Genomic DNA, 15,435 nt, shown 5'->3' with positions numbered 1-15,435 from the left:
TGCTTCACAGCTCCAGGGACCTGGGTTCGATTCCCGGCTTGGGTCACTGTCTGCGTGGAGTTTGCACATTCTCCTCGTGTCTGCGTGGGTTTCCTCCGGGTGCTCCGGTTTCCTCCCACATTCCAAAGATGTGCGGGTTAGGTTGATTGGCCATGCTTAAATTGCCCCTTAGTGTCCTGAGATGTGTAGGTTAGAGGGATTAGTGGGTAAAATATATAGGGATATGGGGGTAGGGCCTGGGTGGGATTGTGGTCGGTGCAAACTCGATGGGCCGACTGGCCTCTTTCTGTACTGTAGGGTTTCTATGATTTCTATGATTGCATTTCAAACATGAACCAAAAATGCTGGAAAATCTCATCAGGTCTGACAGCATCTGTGGGGAGAGAATAGAGCTAATGTTTGGAGTCAGCTCTGATGAAGGGTCATCCAGACTCAAAACGTTGGCTCTATTCCATCTCCACAGATGCTGTCAGACCTGTTGGGATTTTCCAGCATTTTCTGTTTTTGTTTCAGATTCCAGCATCCGCAGTATTTTGTTTTTATCTCAGGGATTTAATTTGTTCTGCATATGGGCAAACGATTCGTAAATATTCGATTAGTAAAAGCGCAAGATGCTACCCTAGAATTTTATCTGTTTAACAACTATCGAAGTATTCTCTGTATATCATGAAGAATAATAAATGTCTGGTGGACAATTACTCTCCTTGTAGTCGGAGGCTTGGTCTGACCTTGCTGAAGGGTGCAGTGGATTGAGTTGCTGTGGTGTACTTACCACCATGTCTCTAATTGTCTGTGGCTTGTTTAAGAGGTCAGCAGCCAGTAGGTATCTGGGTTATGATTCACATGAATTTATTCAGAGAATCATAACCCTGTTGCTGCATCCTACTGCTGCACATTGGCACCACTTGGAACTGTTGTAGAGTTCCAAGTGGTGCCAATGTGCAGCAGTAGGATGTGTTGCTAATCTCAGTGGTGCGAGTCGCAGACCAGTCACCGAGCACCTCTTCATTAGAATGGAAAGTATCACCTCTCATAGAATCAATCATACAATCCCTACAGTGCAGAAGGAGGCCATTCGACCCATCGCCTCTGTGCCGACTCTCTGACAGAGTATCTGACCCAGGCCCTCTCCCCCACCCTATCCCCGGATCCTTCTTGCACCACCCATACATGGATTACACATTCCCACAGTGCGGTTTGTGGGAGCTTGCTATGTGCTGATTGGCTGCCATGTTTCCTACAGTGCCATAGCGACGACACTTCAGAAAGTCTACGATTGGCTGTAAAGCAGGCTGATGTATTGAGGGTGCAAAAGGTGCGATAAAAATGCCAAGTCTTTCCTTTTTCTGATTAGTTTCTTTGTCCATCCTCTCAATGAGTGTGACAGGAACACAAATCCTAAAGACAGGATAATCCATGAACGAAGCATGTTTTATAGTGGCACAGTGGTTAGCACTGCTGCCTCACAGCGCCAGGGACCCAGGTTCGATTCCTGGCTTGGGTCATTGTCTATGCGGAGTCTGCACGTTCTCCCTGTGTCTGCATGGATTTCCTCCGGGTGCTCCAGTTTCCTCCCACAGTCCGAAAGGCGTGCATTGGACATGCTGAATTCTCCCTCAGTGTACCCAAACAGGCATCAGAGTGTGGCAACTGGGGGATTTTCACAGTAAATTAATTAAAGTGTTAATGTAAGCCTAATTGTGACAATAACTTTAACAGACCTTACTATACAGTGTAGAAGGAGACCATTCGGCCCATTGAGTCTGGACAAACTCTCTGAAAGAGCATCTTACCCAAACCCTATCCCTGTAACCCCACACATTTACCTCACTAATCCCCCTAACTGAAGCCCTACTTGTGGCACTAATAAATAAACTTTAAAAACTTAAAACTTTGTGGGCAATAAGAGCCACACAGGAGATAATTAATTGTTTGTGGATATGTAATTGATAATTGATCACATTGTTGGACAACAGAGAGGAAACAAGACATCAAAAAAAATTTCAGCAAGTCTTTAGAATCTCTGAATAAAAATGTACAACACCAAAAACAGGAAACCAAAACAAAAAAAGACAGGAAGAAATTACATTTCAGTCGCAGAAATAGTTCCAAATATTCCCGAGAAGTGAGGACCATTTTCCAGGAAAAGGGTGTCTGATACTCAGTTTAACCCCAGCCCATCACTAAATGATCTCACTCAAAACAATGGCGTTGTGTTTGGAAAAGCGTTCCTGCAGGGTAGTTTGTATGTTCCTTTGTGTGGTTAATGCCAAACCAACTGTCATAATCCTAAAAATATTCCATTTTCTGTCTCCAGCGTGGTTACCCTTCGCATTGTTGCGTTCCAGTGACTCATGCCCGACCTTCATTGTGTCCTTTATCCTTTGCAGCCGCCTCACCTCGTAGTAAAAGGAGCACAACGCAGTCTGCCGAATTGATAGCTTCCTCTCCATCGAGCAGTCCCCACCACATTGCGTCCTGGCAGAGTGGGTGAGTCATGCGGTCGGGGGGGGGGGGCGGAGGTTGGTGGTGGGATGGGAGGGTGTGCAGGGGGGGGGCAATGAGGCGGGGGGGGGGGGGAGGGGGACGGGACACACAAAGCTTATTGTCTTTGTTCATTATCAAAGCTTCCACTCATAGAACACAAAACTGCCCACACCCAGATCCCCACAGCATGGTTTAAAGAGCAATTTGATCACGAAAGAGATCTGACTTTCTAAAGCCATCACATCAAAGCTGTTCAGCCCACAGATCTTTCTGTAACAGTTTGCTAACTCTGCAGTTGCTGACAGGAGAGCTGATGTTGCACAGTCACAGCTCTCCGACAATGCTCCTTCATGAGAGCTGACACTGGCGATAAAGTTGCTTAACGTTTAGTTTGCTGTGTTTAATTGTGGGGTGAAGGGCTAAGACTGTCAGATTATTAACCACTCTGGAACTGCTACATTTGCGTAATGCTGCTTGACAGAATTAAATGCTGGAAAGTGAAAACTGAAGACATTGGAAATGCACAATCTCAGTCAGTGTCTGATAGAAAGATGCATGTCTGTTACACTGAGCTTGATCCAATCATCACACAGGCTCCCTCCCACTTATAATCATAGAATCCCTACAGTGCAGAAGGTGGCCATTCAGCCCACCGAGTTTGCACCGACCCAGGCTTAACCCATAACCCCATGTATTTACTCCACTAATCTCTCTAACCTATACATCTTTGGATACTAATGGGCAATTTAGCATGACCAATCCACCTAACCAGCACATCTTCGGACGGTGGGAGGAAACCGGAGCACCCGAAGGAAACCCACGCAGACATGGGGAGAATGTGCAGACTCCACACAGACAGTGACCCACGGCCAGAATTGAACCCAAATCCCTGGCGCTGTGAGGCAGCAGTGTTAACCACTGTGCTGATTAAAATAAGACTTTTTTGAACCCTAAACCAACCCAGGAGGAAGAAGACATCCAGAGATATCCCTCTCAAATTCTCACAGAGATCACAGAGACCATGAGGTCCAGATCTTTAGGTCCCACCTATCTTTTGGCAGGTTGCGAATGAGATGGGACCATTTGTCAGAAAGGCTAGCTTTGGGTTCCTCCTCCATAGACTGACAAAGCTGCTGTACATTTCCGGTGTTTTCTAGTTTTACATTGCCTCCATTTTCTGTGTTATTCTCATCCCCAGAGTTTAAACACTTTTACATTTCCGCGGCTCTTGGTTTCTCTTTCTCCTGCGGTTCCTAAAGCCTTTTAAATAAGTAGCACATTAAAAATTTATTTTCTCTGTATGAACGGAGTGTAATAACTTTTTTTAAACAATGCAGAACAGGTGAATTTTATTTTGGGGACAGTTAAAACAACCAATATTTTAAGTTGCAAAGTTCATTTTCTAAATGTTGCTAAATTGCAATGAAGAAAAACTGCCCTTATAAATAAAATTCTTATTACATTTAAAGTGTTTCGCCTCAGGCTGCTGATCTTCGATGGGATCGGGGGTGAATGGTGCTGTCTTTCCACAATTTCCATCACAGATTAATCCCACATACTTGCTTCTGGATTGTGATGTGATTGTGGAGAGACTGTATTCGGTTAAGTTTGCTCCATACGACACAAACACCAGTCCTCGGGCAGCATGCTTCTGCTTTTTTGCTGTTCTGGAATGGGTCAGCACAGGGCGCAGAAGAGGCGCCCGAAACAATGTCTTCACTTTTCTCACAGGAATGCGTCTGGGGTTGTTTAGACTTTGTGTAACATTGCAGAACTGCTGGCACTATTGACCGCAATGCAAAAATGGGATAAGTGTAAAACAGGTTTCAAAGTCACTATCGTCTGCTTTACACTTTCACATTCTCATTGAAACAACGCTAAACCCTGCTCTCTCCGTGTGATACCAGGTCACGCTGTACGTGCCTCAGTTAAGGATGACATTGTGCTTCAGTGACCAGGCCTTAAATTTAAGTAGTGCCGTCCAACTATCTGCCTCCTGTGTAGATACAAAAATTACCATTCCAGGAAAGAACTTCTGCAGAACTGAGGTTGTTCCCTTTAGAGAAGTGAAGATTCAAAGAAGATTTGATAGAGGCGTTCAAATTCATTAGACAGAGCAGATATAGACAGAGATTTCCATTGGTGGAAAGGTCAAGAACCAGAGACTCAGGGCGGGATTTTCCAGCTGCGCTCGCCCCAAGGCCGGACAATCCCGCCTGAGGTCAACAGACTTTTGCATGGTCCCTGTCCCGCCCGCTACCATTCCCATGGCCAACTAGGTGGGAAAATTCCATCCTAAATGTCAACGTCAAAATGTCCAATGACGCCATTACGCAGCGAGTGGTTAGGATCTGGAATGTACTGGCTGACAGCGTGGGAAAGGCAATCGTGTCTTTCACTGGAAAATTGAATAAACACCTGAAAGGAGAAAAAATTTAGTGAACTACTGAAAAAGGGCACTTGAGTGGGACTGGATAAATCACACTTGTCGAGAGGCGGCATTGGGATGAGGTGCTGTAACCATTCTGTGATTCCATCAGAGAAAGGCTCCAAATCTTGATTTTAACAAATCTGCCTTTGTTTCAATTAAGTCAACTTTTTTGATGATTATGAATAAACAGCAGCCTGGCATGAAGAGAGTGGAAGCGAAATGTCACAATATCTTTTGTCAGATAAGTTTTTGTGGTCTTTGCATTCACTGTTCAATGTCTTCAGAACCTGCATGGAAGTTAAAATCTAAACAGAATGTAAAAGGTCTGACAGTAGCGTAGTTTCAACATTGCAATCCTAATTCTTCACCATTTTAACCGTAACAAAACTTAAATCACCAACAAGTTTCTTACTAACTTCTTAACCACAGATCTAACTAACATTTTCTTCACTTTATTCTTTTTACTAATATTCAGTCTTATCTGCTCCTCTTTTTCACCTGCCTTCCTGTAGAGGTACAACAGAAACAAGCACACCTCATGATGAACAGACTCAATCACCAACTCACCAAAGCTCTGTAAAATAGAGGTACAGTAATAATCAGTGTGACGTCCCTCACTGTCTGTCTATGTGCTGTTTGTGGTATGGTTGTGGTATTTTTAGTTTCTTCCTTATTACTAAAAACAAAGGTCTTTATTGAAATCATGTCTATGTGACAGAAATAAATCACAGTCAGCAATTCAAGTGTTTTATTTCAGGAGAAACTGCACATTTGTAGCCCTTTAGCAAGTAAGTGCATTGTGTGGTTTAGCGTTAGACCACAGAGATTAGAGAATCTCAGCTTCATTTCCCAGTCTGCGCTCGGTCATCCATTGTCTTCTGTCTGGTATTTGAGGTTTTCCAGTTTGCTCGTGGTGGCAGTGCTCCCCTTTGCAATTCACTTCATCCTGGACGAAGCTTTTGGCCATTCGCTGCACAGACTGTTGCCTCAGGCAAGGAAACCGGCGTCCAGCTCTCGGGCCACACCGCTGGCATTTCTCACCAGATAATCCAGCACTCGGTGCAAATAAAAAATGGAAGCACGGCCCATGGAGTCACACTCGTGAGGCAGGGTGGAGAAAAACCAGCAATGTCGGGAATTCCGACATCACGGTTTAAGATGAGGCTGCCCTCACACACACACACACACATGGGCAAACCCCTCTTCCACAGGCATTGGACCCCCTCCACCGCCCCCACGGAGTGTCTCAGAAGGTACCCTCACTCTGGGCTCTGCACCCTGGCACAGCCCCTGGGCTGCCACTGTGATAATGTCAAACCACTTGGGAAAGCACTGGTCAGTGACCTTAACCCTTACCCACATCCTGGGGGTGCAGGAGAATAGTGGATTAGTTACTGGACAAGTCATCTGGAAGTAAGAGTTCAAATTCAACCACAACACCTGGAGAATTAATATCTGGTTAATTAAATAAATCTGGAATAAAAAGCCAGCATCAATATTAGTGACCATGTAATCACTGAATTGTTGTAAACCCCAACTGGTTCCCTTTGGGGAAGGAAGTCTGCCATCCTTACCCTGTCTGACCTACATGTGACTCAGACCCACGGTAATGCTGCCCTCCGAAATGGGCTAGCAAGCCACATAATTTACATCAAAAACAGAATCACAGAATCTTTACAGTGCAGGTGGAGGCCATTCAGCCCATCCAGTCTGCACGGGTTCTCTGAACAAACATTCTACCCAATCCCACTCTCCTGCCTTATCCCTGTATCCTCGCACATTCTTTTCAGATAACAATCCAATTCCCTTTTTGAATATCTGGATCGAACCTGCCTCCACCACCCTCTCAGGAAGTTCTTTCCAGACTCCAAACACCCCTTGGGTGAAAACATTTCTCTCACATCACTCCTGCACCTTTTGCCTATTATTTTGAATCTGTGCCCTCCAGGGCAGGACTTACTCAATTAATGGTTGGGCGTTGGGGAGAGTTACAGAACAAAGAGATCTAGGGGTACAGGTTCATAGCTCCTTGAAAGTGGAGTCACAGGTGGACAGAGTGGTGAAGACGGCATTCGGCATGCTTGGTTTCATCGGTCAGAACATTGAATACAGGAGTTGGGACGTCTTGTTGAAGTTGTACAAGACATTGGTAAGGTCACACTTGGAATACTGTGTACAGTTCTGGTCACTATTATAGAAAGGACATTATTAAACTAGAGAGAGTGCAAAAAAGATTTTACTAGGATGCTACCAGGATTTGATGGTTTGAGTTATAAGGAGAGGCTGGATAGACTGGGACTTTTTTCCCTGGAGCGTAGGAAACTTGGGGGTGAACTTATAGAACATTATAAAATAATGAGGGGCATAGATCAGCTAGACAGTCAATATCTTTTCCCAAAGATAGGGGAGTCTAAAGCGAGAGAGCATAGGTTTAAGATGAGAGGGGAGAGATACAAAAGGGTCCAGAGGGGCAATTTTTTCACGCAGAGGGTGGTGAGTGTCTGGAACGAGCTGCCAGAGGTAGTAGTAGAGGTGGGTACAATTTTGTCTTTTAAAAAATGTTTAGACAGTTACATGGGTAAGATGGGTATAGAGTGATATGGACTAAACACGGGCAGTTGGAAACAGCTAAGTGGTAAAAACTGGGTGGCATGGACAAGTTGGGCCGAAGGGCCTGTTTCCATGCTGTAAACCTCTTTGACTTTAGTTCCTGATGCTGTCTTGAATGGGAACAGTTTCTCACTATTTCCATACCCCTCAGGATCTTGAACAGCTCTATCAGTCTTCTTTTCTCCAAGGAAAACAGTCCCAACCTCTCCAATCTAACCTCACAGCTCCAGTTCTGTATCCCTGGAATAATTCTTGTGAATGTCCTCTGTGATATCTCCAATGCCTTCACAACCATCCTCAAGTATGATGCCTAGAACTGGACGCAATGCTCCAGATGGGGCCTAACTAGTGTCTTATTCAACATGACCTCCTTGCTCTTGTATTCAATGCCCCTATTAATAAAGTCTGTGGTATCTAGGTTTTATTAACTGCACTCTCAACATGCCCTGCCATCTTCAATGATTTATGTGTATGTAAACTGAGGTCCCTCTTTTCCTGAACCTCCTTAAGAGTTTCTCCTTTTATTTTATACGGTCTCTCCACATTATTGCTGCCAAAATGAATCACCTCACATTTCTCTGCATTGAACCTCATCTGCCACATGTCTGCCCAATCATTAATATGTCTATGTCCTTTCGAAGTTCAAGACTATTCTCATCACAGATGACAACATTTCCAATCTGCAAAGTTTCAAATTATGCCCTGAATTCCACAGTCTAGGTCATTAATATCTAGCAGGAAGAGAAAGGGTCTCAGCACTGACCCCTGGGGAACTCCATCACAAACCTTCCTCCAGTCTGAAGAACAACTATTTATCATCACTCTAAAAAAAATGTCAGAGTGCTGTTCCCAGCGGGAAAACCGACGTGTTTCTCTCCAGATCTTACCACTCTGCCGAAAATAAATCAAGGGAGTGTGTTTCACGCTGTCATACAGGAGGCAAGGCTTCAACACACTGGCAAAACCCGGTCGCACAGAGATCAGGGCGCCACCTTTAAAGTGTGCCCCCGAGATCAGAACCTGAGTAAACCTGCACCCCCCCCTCCCAGCCTAGCATGGTGGTCTCAGGGGCTCCCCCAACATCCCTCCTCCCAACCAATCGGAGCCTGCACTTGACTCCCCCAACCCCCTCATCGGACCCTGCTCTCACTATCCCACTGATCAGCAGCCCCCTCCCCCACCCCCTCTATGACTCTATCCCCAGGGTGGCACAGTGGTTAGCACTGCTGCCTCACAGCGCCAGGGACCCAGGTTCAATTCCCGGCTTGGGTCACTGTCTGTGCGGAGCCTGCATGTTCTCCCCGTGTCCGTTTGGATTTCCTCCAGGTGCTCCGGTTTCCGCCCACAGTCCGAAAGACATGCTGGTTAGATGCATTGGCCATGCTAGATTCTCCCTCAGTGTACCCGAACAGGCACCGGAGTGTGGCGACTAGGGGATTTTCACAGTAACTTCATTGCAGTAAGCCTGCCTGTGACACTGATAAATAAACGTAAACTGTAGTTGCCATGAAACACGATGAAAATCTATCTTGGAGTATCTTCACCACAAGGATTGCAGCCGGTCACGAAGGCAGCTCATCAGAACCTTCTCAAGGACACCGCGGGATGGATGGTGAATGCCCACGTCTCATGAATTAATAAAAATAAGCGTTCACACCCAGAAAGCCGAAACTTTCTTTTCATCTTCAATACTGAAAACAACAAAGGGTTGAACCGGTCTTTTTTCCAAAAATAAAAATTAAATGCTTTCTATGACTTATAAGATAATGCGGGGGCTGGATAGGGTGGAGGCGGAGAGATTCTTTCCACTTAGTAAGGAAGTTAAAACTAGAGGACACAGCCTCAAAATAAAGGGGGGTCGGTTTAAGACAGAGTTGAGGAGGAACTTCTTCTCCCAGAGGGTGGTGAATCTCTGGAATTCTCTGCCCACTGAGGTGGTGGAGGCTACCTCGCTGAATATGTTTAAAGCGCGGATGGATGGATTCCTGATCGGTAAGGGAATTAAGGGTTATGGGGATCAGGCGGGTAAGTGGTACTGATCCACATCAGATCAGCCATGATCTTATTGAATGGCAGGGCAGGCTCGAGGGGCTAGATGGCCTACTCCTGCTCCTATTTCTTATGAAATCCTAGTGGATGATGGAAGGTCAGAATTACCCCTTTTGGAGAGCACTAATTTCTTGGTTTGCTGTCGATGAGATGAGTCCAACAGTTTCTCTTCTCTCAGTCTCCTGAGGTGATTCTGCAGCATGATGTTGATGTCATTAAAATGCTTCCTGGAGAGAATCTTCTCCCGCTCGCGGCCTGGTCTGCCTTGCCCCCCCAAAAAACCATTAACAATCAGCCTTGACCAGGTTTGAATGGAGTGATTGTTCTGCTGTTGAAAGTTGCTTGTGTTTGTTACTCTGGCAGAACACTGATAGTCAAACTACCGACACAAAGCCAAGGGTTTTCGACGCCAACTGATGAAAAGTTGGCACATTTTAACTGTGTGTTTGTGCGCAAAGACACTGTCAGTGGGTGCTCATTCACGGCGTGCCACGGGGGTTCACGGTGGAACAGGAGTTAGGGGAATTTTGCAAATTCGCAACTAACCTACCGGTTAAAATTTATGACTCTTCATTTGCTCAGGGAAAGGGAAATTTATGTCTTGATTCCAACCTGCTGTGGAAAAACAATCCTGAAAGGTTTTGCTCCTTGTAATTTTTTCAAACAAAGTGCCTTTGTGTTTGAAATGACAGAATTTCAATTGATTCCCTGTTTTCCCTCCAGCTCAGTTGATAGCTGATATGAGTTCGCTGTACAGCAGAAAACTTGGCTGGATTTACAGTGTTCCAGCTGTTTTATAAGGATGGTACTTACAGGATTTCAAAGCTGCCAGTTAACACAGCTCAGGGGGTTAGGGTTAAGTGTTTCGGCTGCTTTGGACACTTTAGCCTGCCAATCTCAACTGTGATGGATTTGGTCGGTTCCCTGCGCGGGACTGAGCTATCTCACCTTGTGGGGATGAATTCTTCGAAACTCACCCTCAGAACTAGCTTGTCCTGCCAACAGCCATGGGCTGGAATTCTCTGGCCTCGCCCGAGTTTAAAAAAGTTTATTTATTAGTGTCACAAGTAGGCTTACATTAACACTGCAATGAAGTTACTGTGAAAATCCCCTAGTCGCCACACTCCGGCGCCTGTTCGGGTACACTGAGGGAGGATTTAGCACGGCCAATGCACCCTAACCTGCACGTCTTTCGGACTGTGAGAGGAAACCGGAACACCTGAAGGAAACCCACGCAGACACGGGGAGAATGTGCAAACTCCACACAGACAGTGACCCAAGCCAGGAATCGAACCCGGGTCCCTGGCGCAGTGAGGCAGCAGCGCTAACCACTGTGCTACCGTGTTGCGGGGATTCTCCGGTCCCACTGCTGTGAATGAAGTTCTGGGTGAGCACCAAATTCCCTGTTCTCGCTGGCAGCAACGGTGGGGCAAGCGAGAACTGGGAATTTGGCGCTCAGCCAAAACTTCATTCACTGCAGCAGGACTGGAGAATCCCGGCCGCGGGTGAGGTCGGTGAATCCCGGCCGCGGGCGAGGTCGGTGAATCCCGGCTGCGGGTGAGGTCGGTGAATCCCAGCCGCGGGCGAGGTCGGTGAATCCCAGCCGCGGGTGAGGTCGGTGAATCCCGGCCGCGGGCGAGGTCGGTGAATCCCGGCCGCGGGTGAGGTCGGTGAATCCCAGCCGCGGGCGAGGTCGGTGAATCCCAGCCGCGGGTGAGGTCGGTGAATCCCGGCCGCGGGCGAGGTCGGTGAATCCCGGCCGCGGGTGAGGTCGGTGAATCCCAGCCGCGGGCGAGGTCGGTGAATCCCGGCCGCGGGTGAGGTCGGTGAATCCCGGCCGCGGGTGAGGTCGGTGAATCCCAGCCGCGGGCGAAGTGGGGGAATTCCAGCCCTTGTTTTGGGCACACCATGCTTTAGCTATAGAGTGGAGCAGCACAGAGAAGGCCCTTCAGCCCATCGTGTCTACACCAACAATAACTACCACTAAAGTCCCATTTTCCACTTTCTCAGCAGTGACTGGCTTGGTGCCTCAGGAATTTGCAGTTAATAATTCTGACTTTGTGTTCTCTAACCCCCTAAGTAGCAAAATATGAGACTGTCCAATCAGTATGTCGTCACGGTTAGACCATAGCCCGAACCTGGTTCGTTCGGGAGCTTTGCAAGAAGTGGACTCGATTTTAATGAAAGTTAAGAATTGGCTGAATATTAATCCGAAGCATTGCCTGACTTTAGTCTTTTCTCTTTGTAGGCCCTACCAGGACACTTGCTACATGGACTCCCCACTCTATTCCGAATTGGCAGATGTTCAGTGGTACGGAGGTGACAATGCCAAGCCTGGAACTCTTGTCTGACGCCTGACCTCAGATCAAAGTACAAACGCGGACACCCTTCAGTGAGCCCCTCACTGTCCCTTGTCACTGCCTTACTCGACGCACAGTCATTTACCAGCAACCACCGTTCCAGGCACTTCTCACAAAAGAAATCAGTCAGCAGAGCCAGAACGAAGCCTAGTTAAAGTATCGCAGACCGTGTTGTCACTCAGGTAACCACTGGTCAACGTGAATAAGGTCTTTCTGAAAAAAAAATGCAACACTGCTTTTTAAACTGTGAATCGTAGACACCGGACCTCCCGTGCTTGACGGCCGTGTGTATGATTCTTGTTTTATTCCCTTGTGCAAAGTAATACTGAGCGTGAAATAATGAAGAGCTTCAGAATTTAACCCAGCATTACGTTTACTTGAATATTACCAAAGACCAACTAAAAGGTGAAGGAGGAGAATTGGAGGGGAGTTGCCCGCTGGTTACCTGATGAATAAGAAGTTGTCAATCTCTTGTTTCTGGTTCTGGTTCGATGATATGTGAAGGATATTAAAAATGCGGTCTTCCCGTTTTAAAAAAAAACGCTAAGAGTGCAGGCAAGATTGTTTTCCCATCGTAAAAGCAGCACAGTTCTGAAATATTTGTGTGGATGGGGACTGGGTGAGCTGTTCTTGAGGCTCAGACGTGTGGTCTAGTAGCTTGTACTTGAATAAATCCGAAAAAGCACACAGTGAACAGAATCTGTGCGTTTCTCAGCCGCACAGATATTCCATCATGGTACAACGTCAGTCTTAGTTTAAGCTTTGAATCGGCTTGTTAAATCATATATTCTCTTCCAAGGACTTTGGCTGATTTATTGGACAAGGCCTTGGAGAGTTGTCAACCCTTAGAAGGCCTCACAAATTTTTAAAAAAATATTTTCCCATGAAGTACTCATCAGAAATAATTTAGTGGCTGGCACGCAAAGTTCACATAGTCTGCGTGGCGCAGACTTCTCAAGCAAGGTGACAGTTGGAGCAAGACACTGGTCTTGCCAAAAAAATAAAGGGAGTTTTTTTTCCCCTCCCCCCGCCCCACTTTCTGTCCTTCTGAATATTCGATGGTTTCCTGTTGGGAGTCGGGGTGGGCGGGGAAGGGGGGTGGTGGGAGGGAGGGGTTTTGGGAGGGGGGGTGGTTGGGGGTGGGGGGGGGAGGGTGTGGAGGGGATGGGGAGACAGCAGCAACAAGGATGCCTGCTTAGGAAGGCCGCTGAATCAGCTGAAGCCGCTCCATTGTGTGTGGGTCCATGGACAAGAAAGGACCGCTTCAGCAAAGAAAAACCCAGACAGCACTGTTTGTCTTTGAGAGAGGACCAGGAAGGATTCATGTCGAGTTTTAAAAGAGAGGCTAACATTTACAGACGCTACCACGCATTTATTGTGAGGCTGACTTTTTTCTAATCGCAGTTTCAGTTACCATTGTGTAAAATGTTAAAATTCCAATATGTTTTATAAATCAGTATTAGTTTTAGTTTGGGCCTAGCAGAGCAGATTCAGGTGCTACCAAACAAACAGTTACCACTAGAATAGTTGTAGGGTTTTACATCTTTGAATGTCAATAGTTTTATTACAAGTTGTGTAAATTAAAGCAATGTAGTTACAATGAATTCAGTAGATTGCTCCCTGAAAATGGCTGTTGATCTTAAAAGAGCATGAAAAAAAATGTCTTTATTTCTCCCTCCCCCTCCTCTGGTTTCTGTCCCATTTTAATCAAAGAAGACCATGTATGGTGTAGAAGATGCAGAATTGTGAGGTTCTGCTATTAATTTATTCTTTTGTATTAAGAATTTGTATAGTACCTTTACATTTTGCAGAAACAGTGTTGTCAACAATTCCTAAATGAAACATTTTCAAAATAATGAATTTGGTTGTTCTTGAGATTAACAAAATAAATTATTACTGAATGTTACGAGGATTCGACTGTGGCATTTGTCTTGGTGAACAGACTTGTCAAGCACTCTCGGTCGTCGCGCGGTGAGCTGCAAGTGTCGGCGTGCTGTGGTAGCCCATTCACCCCCGAGGCAGAAGGTTCCTAGAACCCCTACAGTGCAGAAGGAGGCCATTCAGCCCATCGAGTCTGTACCGACCACAATCCCACCCAGGCCCTATTCCCGGAACCCCACACATTTAACCTGCTAATCCCCCTGACACTAAGGGGCAATTTAGCATGGCCAATCCACCTAACCCGCACATCTTTGGAGTGTGGGAGGAAACCGGAGCACCCGGAAGAAACCCATGCAGACACGGGGAGAGCGTGCGGACTCCACACAGGCAGTGACCCAAGCCGGGAATCGAACCTGGGTCTCTGGCGCTGTGAGGCAGCAGTGCTAACCACTCTGCCACCCTGTTTTGGGCAGTTGTGAGCTCACCCTGCGCTGGGTGAAAAACGTTGCCATAGCAGACAGCTCATCTTTCTGACAAGACATTCAAAGAAAACTCCTTCGGCCTGTGGACGTGAGAAAAAGATCTCTAGGTGCTGTTTGAAGAAACGCAGGGAAATTCCTCCAATGTCCTGGCCAACATTAATCCCACAAACAAGCAGCAGCAAGACAGATTAATGGGTCATTTATCTCACTGCTGTCTGAGGGGACATGCTCTGGGAAAATTGGCTTGTTGTACTTGACAGTGCAATCCGGGGTAAATGTCAAAAATAAATCACTGGCTGAGAAGCACTTTGAGGCCTCTTGAGGATGTGCCAGGTGCTACATAAATACAAGTCCTCTCAGTCGCGCTGTCATGGTAATTCTGCATAAGTAATTATGAGGGAAGACTGAGGGACATGATCAATGTACCTCTTAGCAGCTGATTTGAAAGCGTCACCACTGGCGTTCTGGGGCCAGAACAACACCTCATCTGTAAAGACTGCATAGAAGGAGGGAGCAGAGGTGAGGGTGAAAATACTTCAGTCACATTACTGTGAAAATAACTGATTTTCAGAAAAGATTTACCACATCTAATATTTTTATTGTTTTTGTTTGAAAGGGGGTTGGCTTTGATATACGAGTAAAACACTGTCCACAGAGAGTTAGATTGGAGGCCTGAGCAATGATTGAAGGGCCTTGGACTTCCTGTGACATGACTGTTCCTGAGCACCCAAACGCCAAGAGTTAAACCATTGTCATGTACCAGAAAACATGTGAAATCACATCTGAAGATCAAACATCACCTGAATCTCATTATTTTGGAAAGACAGTTGTCAGAGAATTGTCTGTAATATATATATATTTTTGGCTCTTACTCGTGCTCCTGGGAATCTAACCCGGTGCTGTCAGTAAATCAGCTTCACACAAGGTTTTACTGTACAAAGAATTTGAAAATGAGAAGTTTAAAGGGTTTTGAGGCCCGCAGCGATGGTGGTTCTGGAAGTTATCTGTCATATATAATTAATAACATACCAATACCTCAGCTTCACTGCATACAGCTGTCAACAATGTGCAATCTGATACAGTTTTCAAGGTAGATTCTTTCCCACTGGATTCTGTAACCTCAATGTTCCACCCT

At 46.1% G+C, this 15,435-nt stretch overlaps 1 protein-coding gene across 8 annotated transcripts in view; it reads left to right on the top strand.

Annotated features, from left to right (window-relative positions):
• Window positions 1–13,847, top strand: part of frmd4a (FERM domain containing 4A) — a 395,474-nt gene extending 381,627 nt beyond the window's left edge. For 7 of the 8 annotated variants that reach the window (XM_078235965.1, XM_078235964.1, XM_078235961.1 and 4 more), the window contains 2 exons: window positions 2,391–2,490; window positions 11,826–13,847. In XM_078235965.1, the coding sequence (XP_078092091.1) occupies window positions 2,391–2,490; window positions 11,826–11,928 (203 nt within the window). In that variant the 3' untranslated portion in view covers window positions 11,929–13,847. Of the gene's footprint in view, window positions 1–2,390; window positions 2,491–5,430; window positions 5,506–11,825 lie in introns of all 8 variants that reach the window. The other variant, XM_078235963.1, reaches the window with a different exon arrangement.
• The last annotated feature ends 1,588 nt before the right edge of the window (window positions 13,848–15,435 follow it).

This window comes from Mustelus asterias, chromosome 19 (genome assembly GCF_964213995.1).
Source record: "Mustelus asterias chromosome 19, sMusAst1.hap1.1, whole genome shotgun sequence".
Classification (NCBI taxonomy): Eukaryota; Metazoa; Chordata; class Chondrichthyes; order Carcharhiniformes; family Triakidae; genus Mustelus; species Mustelus asterias.
This window is presented reverse-complemented; position numbering and strand designations above follow the sequence as displayed.